This window comes from Catharus ustulatus, chromosome 31 (assembly GCF_009819885.2).
Source record: "Catharus ustulatus isolate bCatUst1 chromosome 31, bCatUst1.pri.v2, whole genome shotgun sequence".
In the NCBI taxonomy this organism is placed as follows: Eukaryota; Metazoa; Chordata; class Aves; order Passeriformes; family Turdidae; genus Catharus; species Catharus ustulatus.
The window spans coordinates 3553438-3577880 of record NC_046251.1 but is presented as its reverse complement, the minus strand read 5'-3'; the positions used below and the strand labels follow the sequence as shown (position 1 = coordinate 3577880).

Below are 24443 nucleotides of genomic sequence, written 5' to 3'. Positions count from 1 at the left end.
CGATTATAAGCCACAGCATTTTGACTAAAATTTTAGTCCCAACCTGGAAGTGCAGCTGATAATCCGGAGCAGCCAATATATGAACAAAAGTTCAGAAATTTGCCAACCCGGAATGCGAGTCCGCAGCAGCCCCGAGAAGGTCCGAGCCCGCCCCGTTCCGAGCGAGGCCAGGGTCTGCCCTGGGGCCACGGGGAGTGGAGCCTGGGCCGGCGGCAGCGGGAGAGGGGGGAGCCGAGCCAGGCCGGAGCAGGTCCCCAGCGGCAGCGGGGCGGTCGGACGGGGCCGCACGACCGTGAGCTGAGCCAGTAAACCCCGCGATCCCGCGATTCTGTTACTAATTGTCAGCTTTGTGAAAGTTGCACACGGATTCTCGCTGCAAGTGAAAGTGCGGCTTATAATCCAGTTAAAAATCCATTAATTCCTCAAATTATAAGCCCATAATGCAAACTGGATAGCAGCCACAGTATCCTTAGATATAGGGCCCATGTTTAGATAAGGGCTGCAAATGGGAGAAATACAGCCACAACCACGTGCCACCCAAACCAGGGTAAGCTAGACCACATATTGACACCTAGTGGGATTTCTGTATCAGCGCACAAAAAATTAGGTTACTCAAGAGCTGTTATTCCTTTTATGTCTCGATGCCCTCTTAGCCCACTTTGGGCACCAAAATCTGTCCTAGTTTGGAGGACAGGTGTCTAGTAAGAAAGGCAGGAGCCTCCCTTTAGAATGGAGAATGTAAACCCCCTCCAAATTATTATAATTTTGAAATCAAGGGGTTCTCAGGCAAAGATATGGGAATTAGGAATACCAGTTCTTTACTAAAAATATTAAAATAGAAATACAGTACTACAAAGAACAAACCCCAAACACTGACACCCCGTCAGTCAGGGTGTTGGTAGCAGTCTGATTAAATGGTGGCTACAGTCCTCTTGCAGTGACAGAGGTGGTTCAGTTGAAGCAGTGGTCCTCTAGAGAGGTGCAGTTTCCCTCTGAAGGTCCAGTGGTGATGTGGAGAAGTCCGGTTTTCCTCGGAAAATCCATGTCCATGGACCTCCTTGACCTGCATGCCGCTTTCCTCCAGGGCCTTGCCTTGCCTAGCCCTTCCTGTTTCTGCCTGGCCTACCCGTCACTGGGCTTACCTTCCTATGCCCAGCCTTGCCTAGAACTTCTGGGCCTTCCCTTGCCAGTGAGGAAACAGCAAAGCCTGACAATGCAGAAAATTCCTGGGAAGCATGGAAGAACTTAGATTACACAAAATCTAAGAATAGGAATGCCGTCCTGTTTCTTCAAAGCTTGCAAATCTTATGAATACTAACAAACTGTCAGGCCAACAAATTTATTACAGGCCTGCAACCCAGTTGTGTGCAAAGGACTGAACAAAGGTTCTTACACTAAATGTGTAAGTTCTGTCTTCAATCTACAACAAACAGATTCATTTTGCTCTCAGCTTGTGAGTCTCACATTCATACACTGCGCTTGACTACCTCTCCATTTGCTGTCCTCTCACTGCTCTGGCCTTGCCAGCCTCTCCCTTGACTTGCCCACAGTTGCCCACACCTGGCTTGCATTGCCTTGCCTGCATGGGAAGCAAGGCAAAGAATGGTAGGCAAGGCAAAGCAAAGCAAGGAAGTCATAGGCAGGGCAAGGCAAGGCAGACATAGGCAAGGGAAATAACAAAGGTAAAAAACTAGGGGAAAGCTAGGCAAGGTACTGAAGGCAAGACCAAGTGAGTCAGAGGGCCTGTCCTTGGGAAGCAGAGGACACAGTGCCAGAGTTGGTGGAACAGATGTTAAGGTACCAAGGGGAGGAATAGTCCAGCAAGACATTTCTGTCCTATGTAGGAGCATTCTGTGCTTTATGCAAGAGCAGTTGTTGGACGTATGCAATACTGCAGGTGGTATGCAACTTTCACTTGGTAAGATCCTCTGTGAGAATGGCAATGCTTTTTCATAGAAAGGAAAGCACAAAGCCCCGGTGTTTCATGTGTGGATAAGAAGCTCCCTAATGCAAGTCAAACTTCCTGTCCTGGCAACTTTCTGTCCTGGCATATTTGGTGTTGGAGCACTGCCTCAATTTGTACAATTATGGAGTCAGTGTCATTCTTTGGAAGGTGGTTTCCTGAAAGATTTAATTTGGCTTGTGGTTTCCCATTCTCATAGGGGGCCTTCTTTAAATTCTGGCAGCACACGTCCTTTGGACAAGGTAAGCAGTTAGGCTGAGTCTTGGTGTGCAGCAGATCTAGTGCCCTGGGCAGGTAATGCTCAGTAGCAGTGTTCTGGCACCTTGGTATGGGATCAGTCCCCAGATCGTTTGCATTTTGGAGGAGGGGATGCATTTCTTTGAGATGGGCTTCTAGATCCTCTCTTTGGGAAAAAATAAGCAAATTTAGATGCACATCGTGGGTGCTCTTTAGTGAATTGGAAAGTTTTTTCCCAAAAGGCAGTTGTCTGGGTTGGAGCTGTTGAACTGTCCGTGGGAAAGTGTGGGAACCCAGGATATTTCCCTGGCTTACCTGGAGCCTCTACTGGGGGCTCAAAAGCCTTGGCAAGGTGCCAAAAATACCTGTGAGTTCAATCTAAGTCCCTGGGAGAAATTACCATCTTTATATACAGAATTACAGAGTCACAGAAATAAGTAGAGTGTAAATTGGTGTGTTAAAAGGTAGAAAAGTAAGGTTTTAAAGATTGTTTATATTACGGGTTTTGGACACAAGATGGAGGATTTGTGGTGTAGTAAGAAATTCTTATTCTTCTTCTTCGTGACATCCATCTTCTGGGTCAGGATGTCAACTCAGGATTGGTGAAGGGAAAACTGCTCAGTATAAAGTGGGTATAAAGTATTGGTGATTAATTGTAAATAAAGTAGACGTAAATTAGGGTATAAAAGATAAAGTCCTGCCCCGGAGGGCAAGAGAACAGCCTTGGATGAGTTGCAGAGTGGACCGCTGTAAGGTAGACAGAAAATTACTTAGATAAGAAAGAATAAACAACCTTGGAAACCTCAGAACATCAGCTCTCGAGTCTTCTTTTCTGCCCTGCTGTGCCCCTGACTGCAAAATAAGAAATCTCAGACCACCCTTTACTGTGCAGGTGAGTGATCTCTGACCATAAAAGAGGTCGCCACCTGTCACAGGAATGCAGACGCCAAGCTGTTGAGCTTTTTGTCCTGGTAGCTTTAGAGTGTGAGCAGTCCCTGGTGCCGTTCTGTTTGGATCCTGACTCTGTGAGACTGAAGGCTTAGGCTGTTCCCTAGAGCTGAGAAGGAAAGCCGGGTGTGTGCTCGCAGTTTGAGGGGTGCAGCTGAAATTGTAGGCAGCAAGATCTTCTCACCTGGCATTTTCATGAGCTCTGGTTTTGCCAGATGTTTTCAAGTTGGCGGCCGGACTCTGAGGGAGTGAAGAGATTGTTTAGGGCAATGGAGTTCATGTTTTCCTTCGAGTGTGGTGCAAAGAAAAGAATGCATTTGGTAGAGGAAGGTCGGGGAAATCTTTTTGTGCTGACGCTGTAGATTTGAGAACAGGGGACGTTTTGCAGCTTGGCTCTGCACTGGCTGGGGGTTTCCAGCTGGGCTTGGCACAAGTCTTTCTATTGTGAGTTGACAGCGCCATGGTGGGGTTGTTTTGATGAGCGCCGACAATGCCCAGGAGAAAGCCGAGACCTTTCCTGGCCCGCTTCCACTCGTGTGGGAACAGGGCAGGAAAGAGCTCTGCTGTGGATCCTGGCTCTTGGAGACAGACAGAATGTGCTCCTGCATGCAGCAGGGAAGGAGGAGGAATCGTTTCATTGTTGACTGTGCAATCTATGGGCTGCAAAAGAAAAGGCCATTCCAGTATTGCCTCTTTGTTTTACCCCTTTTTCGGTGTGATCAGCTGCTCAACGTGCAATTCACACCAACTGAACAGCATCAAACTCCCTGGACATACACACTTTCCCTCAAGCTCTATGTATCTATCTCACCCTCTCACTCTCACTCACCCAAACACCTTCCGAACATCCAGCAGTTGCTCCCAAAGAAGTTTGAGAACACAGAGCCAATGTTGGCCTTCATCTTCCCTTTGCCCTCTTGAAACTAGACCAATCTACGGATTCGCACTTTCTGTCTCAACTCTCTCTCTATATTGCATCATCGCATTTTCCTAAGGTGACAGAGTCCATTGCTACAGGAAAGCATTTCCAGCTGCAGTTCAGACTGGGAGATTTGCCAGGAGAGAAAGCATTTTTTGACCTTCCCTCTTCCCTGGGAAACCTGATATTCGCAGCACAATCACCTTCACACACCTTTAGTGTTACTGAGTCTAAGCAGATGGATCTCACAGAGAAAGAAGTGTCAGGACAGAAGACATTCCTAAGGGTACTCCTTTCTCCTAGCAGCCTTTAAACTGCACCCAGCATACTGGCACTATGCACTGTCCTTCTGACATATATGTGCCATCATATTTTTCCACTCCTGCAGGTCCTTTTTCCAACATCCAGCAGCTGCTGCCTTATAAAAAGCCCCTAGAAGAAAAAGCCAGTGCTGAGCTGCACCTTCCCTTGTCATCTGCATCAAACTTGCCACTGCACTCTGGACTTCTCCACTGCATCTACCATCGTGTTCTCTGGATCTCAGAGTCTAATGTTAAATGGGATTGTTTTCCCCTAGGGCTTGGATAAGAATATGTGCCAGCACGAATACATTTTGTTGCACTTCCTCTTTTATGACTGCAAACTTGAATTTGGCAGGCAAGCAAGTGTGCAGCCACGCTCCTCTTCCAGCCCATACACTTCACATGCAAGCCCTGTGCTCTGTGGCTTCATTCTACTCCTTAGGTAACTTCACGCCCTTTCATTCTCCCAGAGTGCAAAACATCCATCTACTTCTCTCAAAGATCACACTGTGCTGGCACAGAAGCAGTCTAGTGCACTGCTACTGTCAAAACACACCTGGGCCATGCACTTTCCTTCTCACTTCGACATACCATTCCATTCTGTCTCTCTTGCAGCATGAATATGAAAACAAATTTTTCACAGTGACGAAAGATATATTCGTTCCACAAATGGAATGCTCTTTCCTATTACATCGTATGAACTGCAGTCTCACTCTGCTGCTCTGCAATTTTCTGCTCAGCTTCAAGCAAGATCACGCAAATTTCAAATTTGCAGAGACCAACGTGTCCATGTCCTTTCCAACAAAAAAGTGATCTGCGCAAGAAGGAGGTGGACGGCTTGCCCTCTGGGAGAATGAAAAGGCATGATGCTTCAGAACGTTGAGAACAAACCTGTGGAGCATTGTGGTCGTGTGTGCAGGGCACGCAGGCTGCGAGAGGAGAGTTACTGCCACTGGATTGCCTGCCAAAATCAAGTTATAAGGGGGAAGGTGGGCGGCACTACCTGTGCTCATACATATTCCAATGTGAGCCCTATGTGGAAACAATCCCATTTAGCTTTAGATGTCAAGATTCAAAACCTTTGATGTCAGAAGATGCTGCAAGGGTAAGTACATAGTGCAGAAGTGTGTTTGGTGTGGCGGACATGCAGCAAGGGGAAGGTGCAGCCCAGCACTGGCTTTTTCTTCTAGAGCCTCATTGATGGCAGCAGCTTCTGGACTTTGGCAAAAGAGCTGCGAGAGTGAAAATGTGATGGCACATCTATTTGAGGAGGAAGGTGCAGAGCTGCAGTGTGTTGTGTGCAGTTTAAAGGCTGCTTAGAGAAGCGAGTGACTTAGGAATGCTTTCTGTTTAATGCTTACTTCTCTCTGGAGCTATAGCTGCTTGGAGCAGATGTGAAACCCTGAAGGTGTATGAAAGTTGCGTATCTGCAGGCTGTGTGGGGGAGTTCAGTGTGGCAATATACAGGTTGAAGCAGCAAGAGTATTCTCAGCTGACTCTGACTGTGAAGGAGCTGCTGCTGGACTTTTGCAATGTGGTGCACTACCCACACATGAAAGAAGCTCTCGGCTTCATTCTTCACCTTATGTGATCTGGACAGAGCCGAAGCCCAGGGATGGCATTCAGCTTTGCTGCTTTTCAGTGTCTGTACTGCACACATCCACAGTGTGCTCTCCATGGCTTTTCCTCAGCTGTGAGGCCAATCATACTCTGTGTTTCTCAGAGTCCAAACTGTCCTTGGAGCTCTCGCTCAGCCAAATGTGCCCGGAGAGAAGCACTTGCTGCATTAATTTTTCTATGTCCAAGACCTCAAACACAGCACCACAGTCTGGGCGATGAGCAGGGAACATGAAGAACATGTTTTTGTCCTAGCACATTTTTCTGTGCAAGATGTCTCTCCAGACCTTTGGTCCTTGTGAGTCTGTAATGTGTATGGTGAGACTTGCAGCTGAGAAGGACGCTGCAGAGAGCACGGCAATCTGACAGTGCTTTGCAGGCTTCAAAAGAAAGAGGACTGCCCCTTGATCAATGTGGTCCAAATACAAGTTTCCACGGGCCAGTGGAAGCTCTGGGCAAGCTCGTTGTCCAGGCACAATTTATGTGTGAGACCTAAAGAAAAGTAAAGTGAGGAACAGACTGAAAAGTAAAGTGAGAAGCAAAATAAGAAATACCATGAAAAGCCAGACAAAATAAGAAATGAGAAGGAAGGAAAAATTGAAGAGAAGGAAGACACCCATCATGGTGTCCCTATCCCCATCCATGTGTTCTGCCCCATCCAGGTGTCCTGATCCCCATCCAGGTGTCCCTGTCTCCGTGCCCACCCCTCTTCCCCCTCACACCCTGTGCTCCCTGCGGTGCCTCCGGAGCTGGCCAGGGTTCCAGAAAGTGTCCCCGCACTCGGGGCACAGGTGGGGCCGCTCTCGGCCGTGGGTACGGTGGTGTCGCCGCAGGTTGGAGCTGACACTGAAGCTCTTCCCGCATTCCCCACATCTGTATGGCCGCTCCCCGCTGTGCATCCGCCGGTGCTGCACCAGCGCCGAGCTCTCCCCAAAGCGCTTCCCGCAGTCCTGGCAGCTGAACGGCTTCTCCCCGGTGTGGATGCGCTGGTGTGTGCCCAGGTTGGAATTCTGGCTGAAGCCCTTCCCGCAGGCGCTGCAGGTGAATGGTCACTCCCCAGTGTGGGTGGTGTGGTGCCGTACCAGGTCCGAGCTCGGGCTAAAACCTTTCCCACACTCCCCACAGATAGTGGGGTGCAGCCCGGCCCCCTCTGCCCTCAGCAGCTCCTTCAGGGGGCTTGGTCCCCTCACAGGGGCCTGGGGGGCTTCTGGCATGGCCGGGCCGGGCTGGGATAGGCTGTGGGAGAGGTTGCTGGGCACCAGTGGGTTAGGGCAGGGACAGGGGCATGGGGGCCCTTGGCACCTGCCCCATCCCATCAGCACCAGCCCCAATTCCTCTGTTCCTTCCCATCCCTACCCTGCCCCATCCCACTGACACCTGCCCTTTCCAACCGGCAACCTACGCCAGGCCCTCCTGTCCCATGCTGGTCCCACTGATTCCTTCATCCTTCTGCCCATTTCCATCCTCTCTTCCCCTTCCTTGTCCCATCCTTATCTGCTCCATTCCCTCTTCCCATTCTCCCCACTTCATCTTCTCCATCCCCTCTGAGCCTTCTTCATCCCTTCTCCCTCTGTCCCATCCGTGCTGCCATTTCCCCATCCCTTCTCACCCTTACCAAACCCTTTTGCATCTTCTCCATCCCTTTTCCCCCTTCCCCATCCCTGTTGCCAACCCCTCCCTCCCCTTTCCCACCCCCATCCCTATCATATTCCACAGCCAGAGTTCAGCTCCTCGCAGCCCCCTCATTGCCACTCAGACAAGGGGCTGGGATTGGGGTGCAAGGGGGGCCGGGGACTGGAACAGAGATGGAGTGTCACCCAGGGGTGACCCCAAATTCCTTCTGAAAACCAGGATGGACTTGGGGAACCCAGAAACTCCCCTGCACCCCAAAATCTGTACACTCTCATCCATGGGTTTGGGGCAACCCTGCACCCAACACTGGGACATCCCCATCATGTGAGATTGGGACAGTCTTACACCCCAAAATCAGGGCACCCCCATTCCATGGGATTGGGACATTGCTGCACCCCAGTATTGGGTCACTCCCATGCCATGAGATTAGAACCCTGCAGCCCCAAATGAGGTGATATTGACCCTGAACTCTGGGATTGTGGTGCTGCCATATCCTGGGATCAGGGCACCCCATAGCCTGGGATTGGGGTACCCCATTCCATGTGAATGTGATATTCCTGTACCCCTACACTGGGACCACCCCACTCCATGTGAGTGAGATATCGCTGCACCAGGACTTGGGGTATCCCTGAGCTGTGGCATCAGGGCACCATCTTGCCCTGGAACTGGGACCATGCCCTGGGAACAGGGCACCCCACACCATAGGAATAGGACAACCAAGCCCACATTCCCGGAATTCCCAAATGTGGGATTGGGAACCCCCAATACTTCAGGATCAAGAAATGCCATTGCATGGGACTGGGACACCCCCACATCCCTGGGACACCCTCAGACCCGGAATTGGTGCCACAGGAATGTGACACCCCCATATCCTGGGGCACGGGAAATGGGAATATCTTGGAAGGGGGGTACCCCACACAATGGGAACAGGACACTCTCACATCTCTCTGTCCCCCAACGGGGGAGGACCTGGAATTCAGGTACCCCTGTGCATGGGAATGGGGCCACCCTGGCATTCCTAGGATTCCTCTTACTCTGGTATGGGGTCACCTGCATACTCTGGATTGGGGTCCCATCACACCATGGGACCACAACCCCTCCACATCCCTGGGAACCCCCGGGACCCAGGGACTCTCCCTCAGGTTTGAGGTCTCCCTGTACCACGGGGGCATGGATTCCCCCTATATTGCAGGGCCCCAGGGGACCCCCAAAAACGCTCCCCTCTCCCCTCTGCAATTCCAGGGTAGCCTCCTCAGAACTTCTTACCGTGACCAGAGGCCTCTTTTGGGAGAGCTAGGGTGGTCTCACCTGTGGGGGGAGCCTCGAGCAGAGGGACGTTCCCGAGGATCCGGGGGGTCAGGGAGGCCTTGGGGGGCCGACACCCCCCCCCGTCCATTGTCGCCGTCACCCAGATGGGAGGACCCTACCCGGGGGGAGAGAGGGGCAGGGAGAGAACTGGGGTGAGCCGAGGACACCCCAAGGGGGATTCGCTGCTGCCCCCAGGGGAGGGATCCCGCCTGACCCCAACCCCTTCCGCGCCCCTCCTGATGCTGGGGACACACACACACACACAGTGACATGACGTCACCACCCTCGTCCCATCCCACAGCCCCTCCCATTCCCCCCAGGGAGGATCCCCGAAATTCCTCTGCCCCCCCCGCACCGCAGCCATCACAGGGAGCTCTGGGAAGGGAGAAGCGAAAAAGAAAAGGATAAGGGGGGACGAGGGTGAGCTGCTCAGTCTCAGTTCAGGAGGGGATGTCCCCGGTGGTCACTCACTGCTGTTGGGAAGCACGGGGGGCTCAGGGATCGGACGAGGGTGGGCGGAGGGAAGGGCTCCAGTGCCTCCGTGTCCCCCAATCCGCCCTGGGCGATCCCCCCAAACCCGCCCCCCGGGGGAGCCCACCCCCAAAAACAAGTGTGCGGAACAATAAGGACCCTCCCACCATCGGTGGTGGGATGGACCTGGGGGAGTCGAGGAGGGGTGGCCAGGTCTGTCTGCTTTGGGAGAACACGGCGGGGACTCTTTGGGGAGCTTGCGGTTCGGGGACTGCTGAGGGGTTTGGGGGGATACACGGGAATGTGGGGGCTACTGAGGGATTGGGGGGTTGGACGATACTGGGGTGACTGCGGACACTGGGGGATAGTGGATTTCTGGGGAACTGAGAGATTGGGGGATACTGGGGTGTCAGAGATAATGGAGAGAATGGGGGAACTTGGAGGGTTCTGTGGGCCTGGGGAGCTGGGGATTACTGGGGGGATTGTGGAATACTAGGGGGACTGGGAAGCGGGGAACTGGGGGGATACTGGGGTTTCAGAGGCTGGGGGTTACCAGTGGGACTGAGAGATTGGGCAGCACTGGGAGTACTGGAAGTGACGGAAGGACTGGGGGGTATGGAGGATTATTGGGGGGTACTGGTGGGCACTTGGGGCACTCGTGATTTACCAAAATATGACTATTGGTCTAGTACCGATACTCAACTGTGATGGACAAAAGACTCTCTAAACCATTTTAAAGTTAGAAAGGGTATGTTTATTCAGCGCTGGGCAGCAGCGTGGGGTAGCCCCCTAATATGCACTGCGAAATTACAGGTGGTCACAGAGTCTATTTATTGACTATAATGTTTCAATAAATACATATTCATAATACCAACCCCTCCCATCCCTTGCTTCCTATGGAAATTAGCTTGAATGGCTATTAAGCATGCGTGGTTGGCTTCTTGAATTAAGTCTGGGGTCCTTTTTGTGGGGAGGGGTCTTAAAGGAGGAAGTAAGGCGAGTCTTCTTCACCCTGAACTTTCGAATTTTGTATTTCACAAGACAGAACAAGACCGTGAGGTCCTGTGCCATTACTGTGTACAGGTTCAATAAGGGATCCAGTAATTAATCTGCATTTTATTGCTACATCATCACCTTGTGTTACCATGAAGGAGGGGAAAACATTGTGTTTGTCATCCAGCACTAAAGGAATTTGGTGGAAAGAAGCTATGACATGTGTTCTACCTGATACCCTAACTTCTTTAGATCTGATTAAAATGCCAGAATCCAGGAAAGATCTCCAATAAGCGTTAGGATTATTAGTGAGTTTGGAGAAAACATTTCCCAGATTTTTCAATAATTGCTAGACCTCTTTATGATTTGCTGAGGAAAGGGGTAAAATGGGATTGGACTCCTTCACAGGAAGAAGCACTGCAATTGCAGATATTTGAAGGCTACAGCTCATCAGGCCTTGGCTCCTATTCACGCCACAGATCCTTTCCAGGTAGAATGGGGGTTTGCCATCTCGGGATTGTCAGTACACATATGGCAACGGGGCCCAGAAGGCCCGACTAGGCCTGTTGGTTTTTATTCCCGTGGCTTTAAAGATGCTGAAAAAGATACACTACCTGGGAAAAGGGGCTCTTTGTGGTTAGCTTGGCTCTCATAGAAGTCGAAAAAATGGCACGACAACAATCTATTGTGCTGTGAGGCCCTTTCCCAGTTATTAAAATGATTACTACTGGGACCCCCCTCCTGACGGGTGGCCCAGAGGGCCACAGTTAGGAAGTGGTATGCCCAGATAGAGCATTACTGTAACACCTTCTCAGTGACAGAAGGAGCTGTAAAACTCTGGCAATGCAAGAGACTGAGAGTTTGGCTAGCCAACCAAGACAAACCCCTCTCAATGACTAAAGTCACTCCTCCCTTCTCCCCAAACAATCAACAAATTCTGTCTTCACTGATGCTTCTGCTAAAGAGAGGGAAAGCTGTGGAAATACAGAGCAGTCGCCCTCCACACTTCCTCCAGTGAACGAATTATCACTGAAGGACGAAGGCAGTGCTCAGGTTGGACACCTAAAAGCTGTTTGGAGTGTTTTCCAACGCAAAATGCAAAATACCTCCCCCATGTGCATTTGGAGTGACTCCTATGCCGTGTTTAAGGGATGTACTGAGTGGCGTCCTTTCTGGCAACAGAAAGATTGGGAAGTTAACAGAATTCCAGCATGGCAAAAGGAAAAGTGGCAGGAAATTCTAAATATTGCAAGTCAAGGAAATTTTTCTGTGGGGTGGGTAGCTTCTCAGCAGACAGATGGTCATCCAGCTGGGGACTGGAACAATGCAGTTGATGAATTAGCCAGATTAAGCTCCCTTAAAAAGGACCAAATCACAGAGGACTGGGGGCACCTATTACAATGGCTGCATGTAAAAAGACAGCACACAGGTGCAAAAGATTTGTACAAAGAAGCCCTTGCCCGTGGTTGGCCTGTCACCAGGGAAATGTGTAAAACATGCATATCAGGCCTGCGAGCAATGTCACAAACGGACTAGTGTTGGGGCCTTCAGCTGTACTGCATGAATTTGAAATGGTTTAGGTTTAGGGAAGAATGGAACTGAGGGAATATAGAAGATGTCAGTCCTGTGAATACAGAGCTGAGAAAGTACAAGGATGTAACAAAGATGTGAAAATACAAGGGATGTATTAGAGAGGAGAAAGTCAATAGATGTAGCAATGCAAGATGCTAGGCAGGGCACCGAATAACTAATCTAAGCAAGATTTTAGATTAGAGAACAGCCATGAGAAAGTACAGAGCTTTCGCATAAGTATCAATAAGTATCTATAATGTACCATTAGAATGAGAACAAGGCCGCTCACTACGTGACAACTGCTCGCTTGCTACGTGACAAGTGCTCTATAAATGTACACGGACAGAGCAATAAAGTTGGATTAGACCTGCATCACATTGGTGTGTGTGTCTCTTCCCTACTCGCCACTAACCCCCATTGATCCCATTCCCACTGCGCTCTGGCAGGCTAGAAAGACATCCTTTGGAAAATGACCCTCTGCACTTGAGAAAGGGCAAACTCTTGTGGTACGCGTGGCAGGTAGACTACATTGGTCCTTTCTAAAAATCAAGTGGTAAAAATTTAGTGCTGGTAGGAGTGGAAATACTATCTGGGTTAGTGCAAGGTGAGGAATTCAAAGGAACTACAGGAGACAATACTGTTAAAGGATTCCAAGAGTGGTTTGGAACTTTCCCAAAGCCGCAGGAAATTTAATCTGATAACGGGTCCCATCTCACTGCTTAAAGTAGTACAAGATTGGGCAAAGGAGGAGGTCATAAAATGGACTTTTCATACCCCTTACTTACCCCAGGCTAATGGAATTGTAGCAAGGACAAACTGGTCTCCTGAAACGACTCCTTAAACCATAGGAGGTTGGCTGGGATCTGCACTTATGGAAAGCTATAAGAGGTATAAATGATAGATGGGGAATAAACGGATGTCCCAAAATAACTGCCTTTTGTCCAAAAGCCCCAGGCAGAATTCTTGTGCTACGGGGGACAAACGATCCCAAAAACCCATCACACTACCCTGGGCAACCTGTTCTGGTGGACCTCCCTCCTGTAGGAGAAATATCGCTAGTGCTGAAAACCCCTGAATAAAAAGGCATGGGTAGCCACCAACGCTATGGGAAAGGAATGTTGAATAAGCACCCGCTGGATAGTTCCGTCATTTTAATCTCCTGCCGCTTGCTGGCAGACTCTGTTGTGTTTACTTTTCACAGAAAGAACACCGAGGGACATGAAAACCAGATAAACCATGATAACACTGCTGGTTCTTCTCTGCATCCTACCACAACACCATGGTCAAATCTTGGCCGAGTGGCCATGGTCTGAAGCAACCTTCAGGTGCACCAGTGTCCCAGGACCCTAGCCCAGTGATCATCGCCCAAACCTAGCGACCATGGTACTGCATGACTCTGAGGTATATCGTGCAAGTGACTGGGGTTGGGACAAGAATGACTGGGCTAGAGTATCAACTGGAACAATTGGTGAAGAAGTTAAGGTAGGATGCAGAAAAGTGGAAAAATTTCATTACGAAAAATCTTCCATCATTGCGATCGCCAGATATTTGTTACAAATCGATGTTACCAGCAATTTACACTCCAACATCACATTGAAACTCTGCCCTACAACAGCTTGGACATGCAACAAACAAACTGCCCTTATACTGTGTTGTCACCAGAAAAATGTTGGTAATTATATCTTGGACCACAGCACCAACAACGCTGAAATCACAACGCTTTGCAGAGACGAAGCTACTGACTGCTGATATAACTTTACTCTAACCACACCAATCTATATAACATGTAATTGGCCAAATGACCCAGCAGATAATCCAGGCATGAACGGTCTAACTTACCGGTTCAAAATAAACGCTGTGGCAACACCCACACTGACTGCAGTAATCACATAGCATGATGTAAACATGCCTTTAGTGCTGGATGACAAACACAATGTTTTCCCCTCCTTCATGGTAACACAAGGTGATGATGTAGCAATAAAATGCAGATTAATTACTGGATCCCTTATTGAACCTGTACACAGTAATGGCACAGGACCTCACGGTCTTGTTCTGTCTTGTGAAATCCAAAATCAGAATTGTTGCGTAAACTTAACTGCTGTACATTTTTCCCATAAAATCATATATGGTAAAAACAATTCAAAATACTGGGGAGAACTCGATGTTAATGTTGTAACAACAACCACCATATCACCAGTTATGCTAAGCCCGAAAATTTTTGAAATTGAACCATACGTGGTTAGGAGATCTGGCCAACAACTAATATTGTTTAATCCGGCCTGGTCACTTAAACAATTGAAATTGTCAATGAAAAACAATGTCTCAGACATCCAGCCAGCTTGTTATCCCTTTTATGCAAACCTCTTTTGAGGGGTGGACAACCTGGCTGCGATGGCGTCATTTTTCTAAAACACAAATAGCCAGAGACATAACCGGTGTTATGGGAGCAGGACTGGGAATTTTGAATAGTATTGATTCAGAAGTGCTAATGAATAAACTGGTTACCACAACTGGAGATTTAACCAAATTACAACAACCTCTACAATCATCCCTAGCAGCTTTAGGAACCCAACAGTAGTTGTTATCAAACATATTATCAAATTGGGAAAAGGTAAATGGGAATGACCACAAATTGACTATTGTGGCACTCAGTGCCACCCAAAATAACACCTCTTTGGCCCTTAGCTGTATCCAGGCTCAATTGTGGATGCAGTCGGTTGCTGCTTCAATTATAAGAGGAGGCGAGGAAGGCACTTTTCCTACTGAAACTTGGAAAATAATCTGGGATAGTGCCACTGACTTTGAAAGAGAATTCCAGTCCTGGTGGAACCTGCTAAATTTTACCTACGACCCCAGCACAAACACAGCCACGGCCTTTGTACTGACAATATGCAAAGCTTCAGTGCATTCAATATTCCCCGTCATTGCTTTTTAGGGCCGAATCGTGATGGAGCTATTCTCTATCCTTTCCAGCATAGAGAATGGGCCCGTCAAATTGATGGGAAGTGGCAAACTGTTAATTTGGAAACTTGCATTGTCCGGGAACAACCAGGGTTTATCTGTGAAAGGAATGCAATCAGAGCTCAAGATATTTGTTTAGACACAGAACAGAATGATTGCAACTTTGAAAATCATCCAAACGAAATTCCTGAAACAGCAGTGGTATATATATATATAGGCAATGGGTGTGCATGCTTATGAGCTGCATGTAATAGTGCTTTTGTAGAAGACTGAGTAGTGACTACAAAAATCATTCAAATCTTTGTGTCTGTAACTTTACTAAAATTGCAAGATGTGATTTTTTTTCCTTTTGTAGCCCCTCTTCCTTTTCATTACCTTTTAACCATATGATTTAAGATAAAATTTGATATTAATTAAATTACTTATTTTAGTTATGCTGTATTTTGAATAATAATTATTTTGATTGCGTTATATTTTGAATATTGATTTTAAATTAAAATTAGTTTAGTCATATTGTATTTTGAATTGAAATTGATTATTTTCTTTGTAAATAGAAATTCATTACTTTCTGAATTAAAAATTGAATCATTGAAATTTGATTCTTTGTTTGTTTTCTTTTACCTTTTTTCTTTCCCTTATCTTTTTCCTACTTTTCTATTCTGTCCATCTTCCTGTCTCTGTTTTTCCAGGATACGCTACCAACTCGGACAAGTGCTGAAGACTTTGGAACAGCGCCACAAAGGAGCGCTCCTGACAATGCTCGTGAGGCACGCGGTGGCGTAAGGGTCGGTCAGAGGATTCCCTGATCTGCCTCACGACCATCGAAATGACTGGAGACCCTGAGACCCTGAGACCACACCACTGGCTTAGGACAGGAGTTGCTGCCCTGGCTGAGGTGGATGCTTGCCCAGGGACTGTGCCCAGGTGTGTGCTGGACTGTCACGGTACGCTGCGTTCGAGCAGGTACGGGCTGGAGGAGCCGTACTTTCTGCGCCTGCTTCCCAGAGAACAGGCCCCACACACAATAGTCCATCAGTCTCCCCACCTTTTGGCCAGAGACCACTCGCCTTGGATAAGAAATATAAATTGATTACTTTTTGAAGAGACTTTTTCAGATCTTTCTTCCCATGGATGGAAGACATCAACAGATGACCCGAGGACGACGTCCCGCCTGTTGGTAGCTATTCCCCCATTCTTTCTCTCTCTCTCTCTTGCCACTTTTACTACGTTTCCTTTATCTCTCTCCCATCTATCGCAAAACTGAGTTGTTGGCACTCAATAAACTGCATTGCTGTTTACTGCTGATAAATATTTTAGTCCCCTTCTCGTTTGTCTTTTGCACCCTAGGGTCAAACGAACCATCATGACCCCCGCTCAGGTTGAGCAGATCGTGACAAGGAGGATTAGCCCTTTTGCAATCTACTCATTTGTTTGGGCTAATTGTGTTACACTGTGTGGACTTTGATTCCTTGCGAGCTTTTATTCCTTCATAGAATTAGGATATTATCATCTCTTCATTGAAAACCATTTGCAAACTCAAGAATGGCCTTTTTTTTGCCTCTGTGTAGTGTTGTTTTCTAAAGTGACTCTCAACGGAAGACCTTAAGACTAATGAGAAGCTCCTTTGAGATGGGAAGCAAACTTCCAAATCTGTCACATCCTCAGGCTATGGCAATAAATTTGGGAAGTTTGCATCTTTTTGAAACTATTTGAGCAATTGGGAAGTCAAGCTTTTCTGGATTGAAGATTCTTAAATGCCCTGATGATTTACTAAAATATGAGTATTGGTCTAATACCGATACTCAACTGTGATGGACAAAAGACTCTCTAACAATTTAAAGTTAGAAAGGGTATGTTTATTCAGTGCTGGGCAGCAGCGTGGTGTAGCCCCCTAATACGCACTGCGAAATTACAGGTGGTCACAGAGTCTATTTATTAACAAAAGGTTTAAATAAATACATATTCATAATACCAGTCCCTCCCATCCCCTGCTTCCTATGGTAATTAGCTTGAATGGCTATTAAGCATGCGTGGTTGGCTTCTTGAATTAAGTCTGGGGTCGTTTTTGTGGGGAGGGGTCCTAAAAGGAGGAAGTAAGGCGAGTCTTCCTCGCCTTAAACTTTCGACCTTTTTCTATTAATGACAATACAAATGATTTCTGGGGATATTCCAATTTTTCAAAGAATGGGTTTCTGGTTGCGATTGTTCGTGCTTGTTCAGGCTTGCTTACCAGTTTCGTCTTTTCCCATTGTAAGCACACCTGAGCAAACATGAGATGACAGACGATCAATCAATTATTTAAGTTTAACTAAATTCTTAATTTTTCTAAGATAAGTGTTTCACTGAGCTGGCAGAGCACGACAGCGTTTGCTGATGGTTTGAGCCATTCCTAACATTCCTGTCACACTCTCTTAGACATTTGGGCCAAGGGATTCCTTCCAACCTGGGCCACTTTGGGTGGGCTGAGGGCTGCCCCAGGGCAGGTGGCAGTGTGTGCAAGGGGCCTTTGTGACATGGTGCACCACGGTCACCATGGCAAAGGACCCTTTGTGATGTGTGGTGACCTAAGAGCTGATGGTGACACAGCCACGCCACAGAGCTCGGAGCACGCGACGGGACAGGACACGACAGAGCGGTGCCGTGAGGAGCCCCCACACAGCACACTCGTTCGTGTCTGACCCGGAGCTTTTCCGAGGCTTTACTCCTCCAGGTGACCTCGTGGCAAGACTGTGGGACTTGGTGGCCCGTGGCCTTCCCGAGGCTTTTCTTTTGCAGGTGCACTCGCGGCAGGTGCAGTCGCGGGGCTTGGCAATCTGAATCGATTACGAGGAGTCTCCTGTCCTTGTGGCAGGAGCCCTCAAGACCAGAGTGCAGGACTTGCTGTCCTGCAGCCTTCCTGAGGCTTCTTGGTCGTGGGTGTCTTCAAGGCACAACTGCACGACTTGCGGCCTCTCAGCTTTCCCAAGGCATCCTTATAGTAGGTGCCTTCGAGGCAAGACTCCGGCATGGCGAGCAAACTTCTCAGCCCCTTCAAAGTGTTCAGAAGTAAGAAAAAGAAAAGTGCTGGAGTTTTCCCACCACAACAGCCTGGAGAACTGGACACTTTTCAGCAAATGCAAGAGGGTGAGTGGCACAGCTGGGCCACAGGGCTGAGGGCTGCTGGCAGCTTGGCCCCATCCCATCCCATCCCATCCCATCCCATCCCATCCCATCCCATCCCATCCCATCCCATCCCATCCCATCCCATCCCATCCCACACACTGTGAACATGGCCAGGGACAGGAAGGAACAGCGGCCGGGCTGACACCCCAGTAGCAGCAGTGCTCCATCCCTTGGGGCATCCCAGGGCTGTCCCTGCCAGGCGAGCACAGGGCTGGGCTTTGCTCTCCGGCCTCTCACACAGCCCCTCAGCTCTGGCTGCGCTCCCTCTTTGCCAGATGCAGCCATGGACAGGACACAAGAGCAGGACCCAGCCCGTGGCCGCTTCCGCCGAGCACTGAAGGTACCTGCAGCCATCCCCACCTGTGCTGGGCCTGCTGTCACTGCTCAGCCCAGCACAGCACTTGCAGCATGCCACGGAACTTGCCTCTCTTCCCTGTCCTCTGCTCTCCTGCAGATGTTCCGGGAGTTCCTAGATGTTCGACATAGAAAGACCAGCACCACAGAAACAGAGAGCACAGCCAAGCCTGACTCCAGCCTGACCGAGCCCCAGGCAGAGCCTGATGTCAGCCCAGATTCACCTGAGCGCTCAAACAACTCTGACACTACAATGAATGATGACAGAGCAACTGCTGACATGGCAGTGACTGAGGACATGGCCATCCCAACCACCGACACTGGAGAGACTCAGAGCATTGCAAATATTGACACCACTCCCACTCTGAGCCAGGAACTCATACTGGACTATTTCAAGGAACCTTCAGTTTCTTCTCAGCAGCATGTAAGCAGCCTGGGGCCAGGGCTCGAAGCCACACAGGATTGGGTGCCCACTCATGCCATTGTCACTGGGTCCCCTAAGTCCCCAAGGCCAGCACAGCATGGTGGGGAGGAAAGCGTTTATTGGGGAAAGCTGGGCAGTTGCTCCCTTGGACAGCGCTCCAAGTATTCCCCACCCCCTCCAGGTGCCAGCCATGGTGAAAAGCATTCACCAGAGACTTGTGTCCTGTGCCACTGTGGGTGTCAGTCTGCGCACTGACATTCGGAGGCTGGCTGAAGAACACCCTGCTGACGTGGTGCTGACCCTCCTGTGCTGTGCCCCAACGTGTGACAGGTACGAGGCCCACATGCCTTGATAGCTCAGGGCTCACCAGCCTTTAGGGCCCATTGCCCTCTACAGCCTGTCCAATGGGGTCTGCCAGACAGGTGGAGAGGTCCAGGACCCTCAGGCCCCTCTGTTTCCTGGGCCTGCTGCCATGCTCCCTCCCTGCCCCTCAGGGCACTGTGGTTCTGTCACCTGGGCCCCACAGCCGCACAGGGCATGGTACTGTGACTGACACCGAGCTCCAATCCCACAGAGCTGCTGCAAGGATGTGGAGAGCCATAGGCTCTTCAGGACCAACAGTGGAGAAGGTGCTGCCAACTCTGCTCTGTGTGATGGAGGATTGGCCTCTGCACAGCACATGCACCTCTGATGGGGACAACAAAGATGTTTTTGCCCTGTCTGTGAGTTCCTGGAACTGACCTTTGCTCGCTCCCCAGTCACCTCTCCAGCAGCTCTCCATCCTCTCTGTGCCTCAGGCACTGGGCTGAACCCTGGGCTAGGGACAGGCTCAGGGGGCACCAGGCCCGCTGCTCCCCTGCCTCTCCCCTCGGGCCCTGCCCCACGGATACCTCGGCACTGAGTGCTGTCTCACACTGGTTCTTTTGCAGGCAACTCTGGTGATCTGGCTAATTGTGCCTCAATGCCACAAGGCAATGATCCTTTATTCCTCCCGCCTGTTTGTGGCTCTGCTCTTCCATGTTGTCATCACCACACAGCAGATGCCAGAGGAAGTCAATAACTTCTGGAGAGCATGCCGGGAGAAACACTGCCTTCCCAGCAAGCCTAACAGGTCCCAGCCCTCCCATCCTTCCTATGCCCTGGTGACGAGCACCAGTGTTCCCAGTGTGACCTGGACTTTGCTCTGCACACAGGTTTGCAGTGCAGGCCATGAAGGCTCTGCTCTTCTGTCTGCACTATGACCCTGAGGTGATGGCCATGGCGCGCAAGCGTGGCTGGGACACCCTGCTCTGTCCTGACACCCAGCACTATGCTGTGGGTCTGCTGGCCAGGTGAGACCCCCCATTTCCCCTCTGCCCCTGAGATTTCTGCTCTGTGCCCAGGGTGCCCCACACAGTCACCGTGGTCATGGACCACAGGGCCTTGGCACCGAGGAAAGGCCAAGAAAACTGGAAAAGGCTGGGCAAGGAAGTGCCCACAAGTGGCACCCTCCCAAAGTGCCCACATCACATCCAAAGGCAAAGACTGGATGTCTACGAGTCAGTCCAGAGAGAGGTTTGCCTGCCCACCTTAGTGTCTTGGTGACTTTTTCTCCCCGCCAGGGAGATGCGCCGTGCCTCCGTCTCCTTGTGTTCTGGGATTGCACACCGCCTGCTTGGGTGGTTCAGCAGAAAAGAGGCACGCTGGGATCTGCCCTTCCTGGCATTCCTTGTGGAGGTGAGCCTGATGGCCAGCACTGCCTCGCTGAGCTGCCTCCCCGCTCTCTGCCCTCTTGTCGCCACAGGTGCCTGGGATGGTGCCCATGCCCTGTGATGCTGCCTGGGCCCAGCCCTGTGCAGTTCCAGGCTCCTGCTGCCTGGGTCCCCTGTCACTGCCCTGTGCCTTTCAGGTCTTAGATTGCCTGGACTTGAGTGAACACGGTGACAGCATCCTTGAGATCATGTCAAGGCATGTGCAGAGCACCTGCAGGGAGAGGCGTCGCCTGGCGCTCAGAGGCCTTGTGGTGCTCAGCAAGGATGTCTCAATGGTGAGAAGGGGGCAGCGGCTGAAGCTGTGCTGGGGAAAGCAGCCCCTCGGGCTGGCTGGGCTTCAGGAGCTGAGGCAGACGCTCCCAGTTCTCCTGTCTCATCTCCCTCAGTTCTTCGGGACAGGCCTTTGGCCCCTGGGCCCTGCAGCAGCAGGGTGGGGTTGTAGAGCCAGCGCGGTGTTGGGGGTGCAGCCATTCATGGCTTCACAGCACAGCCTTGTCTTCCACACAGGCCACAAAATTGTGCAGCCTCTCTCAAAGTCTTTTGAAGCTGCTGGGTGATGCAGATGGAGAGGTGCTTGGCATGACCCTCCGTGTGTTCACAAATGTGCTCCAGGATAAAGACATCCTGGTATCCAGCACCACCGCACCAAAGCTGGCCAAGGCACTCCTGGCGCTCTTGGACAATGTAAGGCTCTGTGTCCTCAGCCACGGGCACTGGCTGCTGCCCAGAAACTTTGTGTCCTGTGGGTTATTTGGGCCATTGTTCAGGGAAGCTGGAATAGTTGGTGCTGAGGTTGTTTCCTTTCCTCCAGGACAACAGCCATGTGCAGCTCCTCTCCCTTGACCTCTTCTGCAAGGTGATGGAATTGGTAGTAGACGAGGGGAAAAAGCCCCTTAAGTCAACTGTGTGCCAGAGCCTACTCCCGCTTTTATTCCACTGCCATGATGAAAATCAGTGTGTGGCAGAGGTGAGGACACTTGGGCTGCTGGTGCATCCCTGGGAGGAGGCTCGGCTGCCTCCTGCTCTGGTGCCTGGCGGGCTGCAGCCTCCTGCAGGCTTTGGCACAGGGACGTGGGTCCTGTGCCCTGAACTGCGGTGCCATCTCCACATGTCTGCTGCTCTCCAGGCCGCTCGGGAAACGCTGCATTGTTCGACAAAATTCCTGAAGAAGAAAAATCTCATGCAACTGGTGCAGACAGAGAAGCTGTGGATATTTGCTGAACGCCTGGTAAGGATGGCCTGGAAGGCGCAGCCTCAGCCTGGAGAAGCCCCCTGCCCGTGGTGCTCACTGTGTGCGCTCGGCAGCTGCGGCCCTGCCCAGTGCTGACCCAGGGGCCGCACGGGCTCTTCCCCAGGCTCCTGTGGGTCCGAGCCGGTTGCCCACAGAGCCCCAGCACAGCGGGGCTGCAGGGCAGGGCTGCACCGCGGCTCCCCGGACAGCACCCGGACCTCTGCCCCTGCAGAGCCCGGTGCCAGCGGCTGCTGGCCGTGCCTCAGGGCTGTGAGGGCTGGGGATGCCGGGGCCGGGTGCGGGCAGTGCCTGGCAAAGGGGCAGAGCCCGCCCCGACTCTTCCCTGCCGCCGTTCTCTGCAGCTGGCCGAGGACAGGAGCCGAGCGGCCGAGCACCTGCGCCAGGCCGTGCCGTACCTGCAGAGCCCACAGGAGTCCCTGCAAGCGGCGGCCATCAGGTTCATGGGTGAGCCCAGGCTCCCTCCCCGCCCCGCCGCAGCTCGGCCCCAGCTCCGCCTGCTGCCCCGGCAGCGCCATCCGGGCCCGGCTCCGCGGAGCCCCGGCTGCCCTCAGGGCTGCTGCCGCCCTCTCGCAGCCGTGCCCTTGGGCGTCAGGGTGCGGCAAGGGCCCGGGCTGAGCCCTGCCGGGCCAGGAGGGCGAGTGGCCACAGGGCTGGCAGCGCCGCTGGCAGGGAGCTGTGCCGCTGGGGCCGTGACCCGCTCTGTGTTCTCAGTGCTCGCCGTGAGGAGCTTGAGAGGGCAGAAGGAAGAGCTCCAGGTGGTGAATGAGGGTGAGTGAGGGCAGCGGGCTGTCAGCGGGGGCTGGCGGGGGGAGCTGCAATCCCTGCCCTGGCTGCTGAGGGCTTCGCTCCCTGTATGGACAGGGGGTGGTGTGGACAGAGCACAAAGAGATTTCAGATTGAGGGGAGTCGTGGCCAGCACCTGGCAGCTGATCCCATTGTCCTCTCCTCTCTTGTGGCCATGGCAAGAGCTGGCTGGGATGGCCCTGGCAGGAAGGTCCCCTTGGATTCCCACAGATCCGGCCTGTGGCCGTGACTGTGTTCCTGTCTCTTCCAGCCCTTCAAGTCCTGAGCACAGTTTACAGCCCTTCAGAGACAAACGGAGAGATATTGAACGGAAGAGCTGCAGAACCATGCTCATCTGCTGGCTCAGAAGAACCAGCATCCCTTTAAGACCTCCAGATTCCCTGGAATATGAGGCTGCCATGAGACCAGAAGAGACCAGCTGGAGCTCCAGGCACAGCTGATGATTGGCACAGCTGAGCCTGTGGGAAGGTCACGTGGCTTCAGCCCTCTCCTTGCTTGTACATCGTGCTCTCCCTCCAACCTGCAGACGCTTCTTCCCTCCACTATTCCTCCCTTTTCACTGCTTGCTCCCTCCAGCCCTCAGACTGTGCCCATCCCTTTTCTCCCCCTCCCTCTCATCCCTTTGCTTTGCATTCCATCAATAAAGTTTGGCTTCTTCATTTTGCCTGCATCTCTGTGGAGCTCAAGCAGAGCAAATCCGGAGCCCTGGCACACACAGGACCCTTCCTGCTATTCTGTTCCAGGTTGTATCCTGTGAAGAGATTCAGAAGAACAAGGGCAGATCAGGCTGGAAAGTGCGCTGTGCTGAAGACCTAGTTCCACAATTCTGTGGAGTTCAAGTTCTTGCTGAGCACCCGGAAGCCCCAGGGTTTTGGAAGAGCCAACCTGATTTTACTCTGAAGGCAGAGGGATTCTGAATCCCAGGAGAGATTCCATGCCAAGCATCCACAGAGGGCAAAGGAGCTTGGAATGCTGGAAGATTTCAAGAACAGCTTCCTTAAAGCACAGCAGTACTCCATCCCTGCACAGGTCAGGAAGAGGGCAGACCCAAAGATCATCAGGAATTACGAGGGAGCTATGGATGTGCCAAAGAGAAAATGAAGCAGCAGCACAGTGCCCGAGACTCGGAAGTGTGACCATGGCAGTGTCCAGAGCGCTGTCAGGCAGTGCCGGGATCCTGGGTGCGGTTCTGGTCCCCACAAGTGAGGAATCGCAGCCCCTGCCTCAGACCCAGTCAGAAAGCCAAGCAGGGGAGAGCAGAGGGAGGGCACCCTTGCAGTCTCTCTTGGGCAAGGCTGCAAAACACCCTGTGCTGCTCCTTCCTCCGCCTGCATTTGGGGTGTGCTGATGGCAGAGCCAGCCAGGTTGTGCTCTGGTGTGCCAAAGCCTGTTGAGAGCGGGCATGAAAAGTGCTGGGTGCACAGCCCAGAGTCCTGCAAGGTGCTGGTCAGAGCGTCCTGCAGGAGCAGGGCTCTGCTCTCTGGCCGGCAACAGCCTGCTTTTGCTGCTGTGACTGCAGGCAGGAGCTGAGGCAGGAGAAGAGGCAGCGGGCAGCTTTTGTTTCTCGAGGGCCTGGGGCTGCACGTCTGAACCTCCACCTGGAAACACACTTGGGGGAATATAAGCTTGAGCTGGATGCCTGTTCTGAAGGGCCCAGAAGTAATTCAGCCTTGCCAAGGCTTCTGAAGGGTATCTTCGTGCTCCTGGGGAATGCTACACATTTGAGGAAATGCCTTTGGAAAACAGGGCCTTGCTTCTTGTCTTGGGGTGATT

The 24443-nt window shown here is 51.4% G+C and overlaps 1 protein-coding gene and 1 long non-coding RNA gene across 2 annotated transcripts; one reads left to right on the top strand and one right to left on the bottom strand.

Moving 5' to 3' along the window:
- Positions 1-5802: 5802 nt before the first annotated feature.
- Positions 5803-9484, bottom strand: LOC117009001. The gene is made up of 3 exons (XR_004420406.1): positions 9398-9484; positions 8885-9041; positions 5803-6478 (listed from the first exon to the last, which is right to left on the bottom strand). It is a non-coding gene; the product is annotated as an uncharacterized LOC117009001 (long non-coding RNA).
- An 8444-nt stretch (positions 9485-17928) lies between these two features.
- Positions 17929-22642, top strand: LOC117008986. Its single transcript, XM_033083131.1, has 13 exons — positions 17929-17968; positions 18361-18425; positions 18540-18863; positions 19045-19193; positions 19438-19585; positions 19793-19974; positions 20057-20194; positions 20465-20579; positions 20752-20889; positions 21122-21298; positions 21426-21581; positions 21741-21842; positions 21920-22642. Exons 1-13 carry the CDS (start codon positions 17929-17931, stop codon positions 22640-22642), a joined length of 2457 nt encoding a protein of 818 aa, XP_032939022.1.
- Positions 22643-24443: the final 1801 nt, after the last annotated feature.

Excerpts from the sequence above, each read along its gene's own strand:
- LOC117008986 (XM_033083131.1), top strand. The coding sequence starts at position 17,929 with ATGGCGAGCAAACTTCTCAGCCCCTTCAAAGTGTTCAGAA. Across the intron at positions 20,890-21,121 it reads TCAGCAAGGATGTCTCAATG|GCCACAAAATTGTGCAGCCT; the intron begins GTGAGAAGGGGG and ends TCTTCCACACAG. Across the intron at positions 21,582-21,740 it reads AAAATCAGTGTGTGGCAGAG|GCCGCTCGGGAAACGCTGCA; the intron begins GTGAGGACACTT and ends GCTGCTCTCCAG.